Here is a 7,658-nt window from a genome sequence, read left to right as displayed (position 1 = left end):
TGAGCACCTGCCCCTTTAGTGGCCTCTGCACGGGGCTGGCGGCAACCCTAGTTAAAGTGGACTAAATTTATTTAAAAATTGGTCATTTTGTGACACCTGATGAAACTGTGAGAGGGTTATTAGTTGAACACATTTATCAGTTTAGTCCTCTTGTTTGTCATGACGACAGCAAAATCAGAAGATTAAAATATTAAATGACGACAGGTGACCTCACCTTCTAACGTCACCATCAGCTGAGGAGAACATGGAAGCACAAATCAAATTAAAACAGTTTGAAAAGTTGACAGCGTTGGATGGTTTTACTGGGGCTGCTGGACTGTCAAGAACCAGTCCGACCAGCATGATGAGGGGTTTTGATTTATGATAAATGTGTCCGAGTGAGACATCGCTGTTGTTAAGCTCATCTCTGGTCAAGCGGGGATGGCGGGGATGCTCTCTGTAGTTAGTGTCTCCCTCTGCTGGTGGTTGAAGGAACCAACAAACAGGAAGCTGCTGGTAACACGTAGTCTTAGTGGACCGTTTGACAACCGGCGGTACTGACCCAGTTCGCCAAACTGGGCCAGAACCAAACCATAGTTTTAATGATAAAATATAATTTAATTTAATCTACGTTCATTTATATTTTAAATTAAACTTGTTAATTTAAAACAAGCTAATAAAATTAATTGCAATGATTTTTTTTTGTTTTTTTTTAATGACCCGCCCATTTTCTCAGTTTGTCCAATCAGCGCCCAGGGTGAGCTGGCATAAATGTGCCAGGAAGTACTCGACAGAGCAGGCTAAGCTAACAGAGTAGCCAGCGGTCCGTCTGTTTCCTCTCTGATTCCCGGTTCTTGTCCCGGTTCTGTGCTGTAAGGTGAGTCAAGGATGCTGAAGGAGGGCTGAAGGTAATATTACCCGGTCCAATATTGTCAAGATTTCCGGATCCGGCAAATAGACAGAGTCACTCGACAGTTTGACTTTAGTTTTCAGGAAATAGACTGTGCCGGATCCAGTTTAAAGCTTCTTAAGGGAACCAGTCCGGGTTCTTGTTACCGCGGGGTTCTGGATCAGAACAGCTTAGTAGCTGGTTCTGGAGCTGAAGGAAGCCTTCAGGCTGCCACACCTCCCGGGAAATGATCCACCGGACCTAGAACATTCCTGGAGAACCGAACCAGATTCTGGGTTCTGTTCTCCAGAACCACAAGAAATATTCACCCTAGGCGCCTCCTTGATTCATCTGTTACAGTATTTACACCCTGTACCTACTAAGAGGATCTCTAGGGTCACAGAGGATGACCTTTGACCCCCCACCCCTGCCCTGTTGAGTTGATTGAATTCAGACTCAGAGATTTTCCAGGTCAGATTTTGACTAGGCCACTCCACTTGGGGGTGGCCTTTCACCTGGAGGTTTAGGTCTGAATGACTGGGACCAGACTAATGGGTTCTGGTCTGACTCCACATGGAAGCTCAGAGAGGATCAGATCAGGAATGGTTCTGAACCAACTGGACTGATGCGGTTCTGTTGTGGTTCTGATGGGTCTGTCTCTCTCCGGTCCAGGAGTCCAGATGAGTCTCCAGTGGACGGCCGTGGCCACCTTCCTCTACGCCGAGGTCTTCCTCGTCCTGCTGCTCTGCATTCCCTTCGTCTCACCCAAGAGGTCAGTCACCTAGATCTGCTGCATCTAGATCTCCTGCTGCATCTACAGCAGGGGTGTCCAGACTTTTTGAGACCAAGATCTACTTTTTCTCTCACCAGCCGCCTGAGATCTACCTCAGGACACAAAGACATAAAAATTGCTAATTAAACTCTATTGACATATTTTATATGCGAATATCCATCAGTTATAGCAGAAATAATAAAGTGACAGAAAACCTGATCCAGTTTCTTCCTCAGTGAGATTCTGACACTGGGAGCAGGTTACTGGTTTCTCAGTCAGAAGCTGGTTTCAGACCTGATGCCAGCAGGTCAGTCAGTCATGGTGGATCTGAACTTTGGTTTGATGACTGAAATATGAGAAACTACAGACTGATAGGAGGAACCAGAGAGCCCAGTAAAGGTAAAGGCAAATCTTCTGAAGTCGGGATATAATTAATTTAATTTCACATAATTATCGTGGCAGAGATTACTTTAAAAACACATCATTCAGTCCGTTACATATCAGGTTTCCAGGCTTGATATTTATTCCTCGGTTATGAATAAGCCTCTCATGGACACAGCGCTGGTCGAGCAGCTCATTTAAACTCCTGCTCTGCTCTGTCGCCTTTTTTTCTCTTACTGAGATTATTAATTTTAACACGTTTCGTTGATTTTTTATTCTTTTTTAATGAAGCTACAAACGTTTAGCATCTTAGTGAATATTTTTGATAAGCCCGTCAGAAGAGGAAGTGCTGCTCTCAGCTTCCTGGCAGCGATCAGATTGTCACCTGCTGAGATCGACTCAGACCCTTTCCGATCGATCGATCGACGTATTGGGCACCGCTGATCTAGAAGCTACCAGAGAGAAAAAGGATCTGATAAAATAATTGTGGTTGTGGATGACGAGTCCAGACTGTGAAGGTCATTTATTGTGACTTCAGTACTATTGAGCACATCAGCAACCCGGGTTGCTGGAACCCGACTATTTCGGGTTTCTTTTGTGCCGTTGTCATGGTGAATCGCAATACCTGCATGCCATTGGTCGAGGCTTCCTGTACTCTGGACTCAGAGTTCAGTTATCCTGAGTTCGTTTCTCCTGGTCTGAAACTGAAACCCTGAGAATCTCAGAGCTGAGGAGCTTTACTCAGTTAGTTAACCTTGCTTTCTGAACCAGGAACTGGACTCACCCCCAGTCCTGACCCGATTCTGACCCAGTTCTCCTCCTGGTGTGTTCAGGTGGAGTCGGATCTTCAAGTCCCGGCTGGTGCAGACTGTGGCGCTCTATGGGAACACCTGGTTCATGGTGGCCATCGCCATCCTCGTCTTCCTCCTCATAGGTACGTCGGCCTGAACTCTCCTGACCCGGTAGGCCTCTGGTCTGTTGCCATGGTAACGGTGCGTGTGTGTCCAGATGCGTTCCGCGAGGCGAGGAAGTACAGCCTGACGGACAAGGTGGACGTGACCAACAACCCGACGGCCATCGAACACATCCACATGAAACTGTTCAGAGCACAGAGGAACGAGTACATCGCCGGCTTCGCCCTGCTGCTCTGCTTGTGAGACACACACACATACACACATACACTCTGACCATCAGCCTGGGCTGCTCCTTGTAGTTCGTGTGTCCTACCAGCAGGGGGTGGCAGCAGCCCGCCTGCTGCAGCATGTGATCCTGCAGCTGCTGCAACCTGAGTCTGGGAGGAAGTTCTCCTGCGCCGGGAGTCAGGAGGAGACGTGTGGCTGGAGCCGGCGCAGCTGCTGGGAGTATTTTGGGGGTGTGACGTCATCGGTGGCCATATTTGGAGCGGAGGAAGCCCTTTCTCTGCCGCTCCGCTTCTGGACGCAACAACCCGATCGGTTTCCCGGCTTGGAGGATTGGAAGGAAGCCGCTCTGCTGTTTGGACCAGGTTCCAACCTCACAGCAATCCATCCGCTGCGGAAAGTAGTCCCAGTGTTCCCAGTGCTGGTCCCAGACTGGAGGGAAAGGCCACGGAGTCACTGTAGCCAACATTCAGTTTTAATGTTTCACTGGAAGTTTCTGATACTGAAAAATCTTCAGATGAACATCGAGAATCTTCATTAGACTGGGAGCAACTGGTCCTTTACAGTCAGACCAGAACCATGTGGGGAGTCGGGTCAGAGCTGGCGCTCTGTTAGGACATCCAGCTGAGCAGCTGGGACTGGCTTCTCTGGAAATGGTGGCAGCGGATCAGCGGCGTCGGGGCCCCAGCGGCGTCGGGGCCCCAGCGGCGTCGCAGCATCTTGGCGTTGTGGAGCGGAAACCCGCCACAAATAGCTGCAGCTGCCTGAAAGCTCCTGAATGCATCAGCAGGCAGATATTTACAAGCTGCATGTGTTCCTGGGTCACATGACAACATGGCCGCCTCCTGCTGACTCCACGCAGCTGTTGCACTGCAGAGACCACAAATTTACATACTCCCAACATGAGCACTGTGCTGCCTCCTCCAGATGAGTCAAGTTATTAGAAACATCGGCGTCCTCACCTGCTGCTCCCTTCCTGTTACTCACTCTGACATCATCACCTTCAGCACACTGTGTGTGTGTGTGTGCGTGTGTCCTGATCCCAGGAGAGTTCATGCTGCTGACTGACTGTGTTGGTGTGTTTGTGCTGCAGGCTGCTGCGGCGCCTCGCCACGCTGCTGTCACAGCAGGCCACCCTCATGGCGTCCAACGAGGCGTTCAGGAAGCAGGCCGAGGGCGCCAGCACCGCGGCACAGAACTTCATGGAGGAGAACGAGGCGCTGAAGGAGGTGACGGCCCCCTTTTCCTCCTCTCTGGTTCTACGGGTCGTCTGAGCCGGATCGGCACCGCCGATGCTGCAGGTCGGCGTGTTGCTGCCAACACGTCGACCGCCTGGTTCTGAACAGCTGCTGCTGCCGGGTTTCCATCAACGCTAATTTCTGAACGTAGAACGGGTGATGGAAGCGGCTTCCTTCTCACAGAAACGTTTGAGCTTCTTACATGGATGGAGTTCAGATCACAGCGTCGCTCAGGTCAGCTGGAGGGCAAAGGTCACAGCTGGAAGTCCTGAAATACTTTCAGCTACTCAGTCCAGTTAGTGCGATCCAGCCTGTTTGGTCCCAGATGACATCATCATAACAAGCCAATCAAAAAGTGCAGGTCTGAGTGGGCGGAGTCGGGCCAGATTAAACAGATTATGGTTTAATCCAGGAGGTAACAGGAAGTCAGAGAAGCAGCTGATGTTAGTTTCTGGATAAATCAGAGTGAACGGTGTAACATTCGGGTCAGTCAGGACTTTAAAGTTTGTGTTTCCATGTTTTCCTCAGAAACTGCGTGAGGCTAGAATAAACCTTCCAGAAGCCGGAAAGAAAGGAGTGGGAATCCAGGAGGAGAACAAGGCTCTGAAGGAGGAGCTGAAAACCCTGAAGGAGCAGCTGCAGGACACCAAGAAAGGTCAGGAGGTCACATGAGAGCTGAAGAAGCTTTAAGGTTTAATCTGACCTCTGATGTTCTGATGCAGCTCTGCAGAAATCAGAGAGCGACGTGAGTGCGATGAAGAAACAGGCTGAGAACCTGATGGTGGAGTACGACCGGCTGCTGCAGGAGCACAGCAAGCTGCAGGCGAGTTCCTCCAGTCAGCGGCAGCATCGAGGGACCGCCTTAAGTCCGTTAGACCGCCTTAATCCAGGAGGTAACAGGAAGGCGGTCTAACGGACTTAAGGCGATCTAACCGCTTAAGTCCGTTAGACCGCCTTAAATCACAGAGAATCTGACCTCCCATGTAACGGTGTCTTTGCCCTGCTCTCTGACTGCAGGCGAGCAGCGACAAGAAGTCTGACTGACGATTCGGTTCCAGACTGTCGTCTTCATCGCCGCCTCAGACATTTGCAGCTTCGACCTCATCATCCTGCTCTGATGTCAGTGGCCATGCTGTGCTGTGATTGGCTGATCCCACTGTCTGTTTACGTCTCCGCCTGAGAGCTTTCTGTTTTTCCTTTTGTTTGTAACCAATGTGAAGCTGCTGACCTCTGAGGACAAACGTGACTCCAGATTATGTTTCCTGCAGGAAAAGCTTCATTCCAAAATAAAAGCATCAGCCATTACATTTGAAGCATTCTGCTTTAAAATGAGAAAACGTCCTTCAGTCTGAAGCGGTTCCTTAGTTCTGTTGTGACGGTATGGACCCGTTTCTGTCTCCAAACAGAACCAGGCTTGGTTCTGGTTCAGTTTGGGTCAAGGAACATGATAGTTTTTCTGATTCATTGATCAGATTTTTGTTTTAATGGTAGAATATAATAAACTTGTTTCTGTTCTTCTTCAGAGTCTGTCTGGTTCTGGTTCTGGTGTCCGAGATGCTGCAGAATGTCTTTGGTTCTGATTAAGTTTTCCAACAGTTTGTGAAGCTGAAGTGTTTTGAACAGTGCTGCTCTCTGATTGGCCGGATGGTCCTGATTTAGCTGCTGCTCTCTGATTGGCCGGATGGTCCTGGTGGAAACAGACTTTAACAGTTTAAGGTTTTAAAATGAAGAGTTGGTGTTTCACTGTGACAGGAGATGTGATGGTTTGCTGCAGAGTTTAAATTTTGCTTAAACGGATGTATCGTCATGGAAACGGCTCGGCAGATGAGAAACTCAGTTTCAGGTTAAACATGATGGCTTCTTCCTCCTCTTCCTCAGACCTGCAGCGACCTGAAGCGTTTCAGGACACACACGTCTGTTCCTACTGCCTAACAGCTGCCAAAGGGTCAAAGGTCAGAAATGAGTCGGCTCCATGTGATTGAGTTTATTTTATCCCTACATTAATATAAAAACATGAACATAAAGGGATGAGAACATTCACATTTTATTTATTCACATTTACATAAATATGTATTTTTACATGTTTTCACAGTAATGAAATTATATTTAATCAGTTTTGTGTTTTTCAGTTTTGAGTCGCCGTTTCCTCTTGGCGCAGATTAAATGACTAAATTTAAATATTTTCCCAGTTACTGAACAGACTGGCTAATTTAGCCAGTCATTAAAGTTTAATTGTAATTTTCTGTTGGTTGGTTTGAGCCCACCTGACAGCAGTGAGCTCTGATGGTAACTTTATATAAAAAACTAAATATGTGGCAGTTTTCTTAGTCTTCATTCATCAAATGTTCAAGACAACTGGATGTTAGAAATCAGTCGATCTGTTGCTCCAAACCTTTAATACCAAAGATTTTTTTTATTGTCACGTTGGTCGTCTCAGGTTGAAAAATTGGCCAACAAGTTTAAATCTCAGTGAACTGGGCATGAAGTGGGAACCTTTTGCTCTACTGGGGTCACAGAGACTCCTTGGTGTCTAACACATATCTCTGCAGCTCCAGACTTTCTGGGAGCTGAAATCATATTTTTAGTGTATTTTAATACACTAAAGATGTCCCTGCCTGTAGAGATTGAAGAAACAAAGTTTTCCTCCAGACTCACAATATCCAGAGAACATGGGAAAGTCTGAGATGAATCCTGAGGAGGTCTGGGTTCATTCAGCAGCGATGCCACTTTTCTCCACACCTGCAGAAAAAAGAGGTAAGAGCAGCAGGGATGCTGCAATGTTTCACTAAGCTGTAAGGTTTTCTGGGAAAATTGGATTTGGGAATATTAACACCTTCAATCTTAATTGAAGAGTTTTTACTTTGAGCAGCTGGTAGATCATGTTCACTGATCCATTTCTGCTGTTGCAGTGAAGATCAAGTCTGGTAGGAAGAAATCTGGAGAAACGCTCCAACAGTGAAACATGAAAGACTGCAGGGCTGCACGTAAAAACTCAACTTCATGTTTATTAGGAAATCTATAGACAGGCTGAAGTTATGGTTTCTCACTGGGAGGAAATCATAAAAACGTGATCAATGCTGGAGTTTTATTAGCAGCAGCTGATAGGATCACAAACCCTCCTGTGTCTCTAACAGCCTGCAGTGAATTATCAACTTCTTCACAGAGAAAATAAAAAATCAGGGGATCAATGTGCACATCCACACTAAACCCAGCCCCCATGCGGTAGCCCGGGGGTCCCCAATACATCGATCGATCGATCG

The 7,658-nt window shown here is 47.5% G+C and overlaps 1 protein-coding gene across 2 annotated transcripts; it reads left to right on the top strand.

Moving 5' to 3' along the window:
- The first annotated feature begins 730 nt into the window (after positions 1-730).
- bcap31 (B cell receptor associated protein 31) lies at positions 731-5,920 on the top strand. 2 transcript variants are annotated; one of them, XM_016665987.1, is made up of 8 exons: positions 731-856; positions 1,541-1,640; positions 2,855-2,955; positions 3,030-3,174; positions 4,254-4,389; positions 4,927-5,053; positions 5,121-5,226; positions 5,421-5,920. In XM_016665987.1, exons 2-8 carry the CDS (start codon positions 1,549-1,551, stop codon positions 5,440-5,442), a joined length of 729 nt encoding a protein of 242 aa, XP_016521473.1. In that variant the 5' UTR covers positions 731-856; positions 1,541-1,548; the 3' UTR covers positions 5,443-5,920. The 2 variants fall into 2 exon arrangements, with proteins under 2 accessions (XP_016521473.1, XP_007542001.1); XM_007541939.2 differs by having other exon boundaries at positions 732-856; positions 5,121-5,221; positions 5,416-5,920.
- The last annotated feature ends 1,738 nt before the right edge of the window (positions 5,921-7,658 follow it).

The sequence above is a fragment of the Poecilia formosa genome, unplaced genomic scaffold (assembly GCF_000485575.1).
Source record: "Poecilia formosa unplaced genomic scaffold, Poecilia_formosa-5.1.2 Scaffold643, whole genome shotgun sequence".
Taxonomy (NCBI): domain Eukaryota; kingdom Metazoa; phylum Chordata; class Actinopteri; order Cyprinodontiformes; family Poeciliidae; genus Poecilia; species Poecilia formosa.
Note: the sequence above shows the minus strand (reverse complement) of the source record. Positions and strands in the feature narration are given on the sequence as shown.

Coding starts and splice junctions, on each gene's coding strand:
- bcap31 (XM_016665987.1), top strand. CDS start 1,549: ATGAGTCTCCAGTGGACGGCCGTGGCCACCTTCCTCTACGCCGAGGTC. Junction 2,956..3,029: donor CCTCGTCTTCCTCCTCATAG/GTACGTCGGCCT, acceptor GTGTGTGTCCAG/ATGCGTTCCGCGAGGCGAGG. Junction 3,175..4,253: donor TTCGCCCTGCTGCTCTGCTT/GTGAGACACACA, acceptor TTTGTGCTGCAG/GCTGCTGCGGCGCCTCGCCA.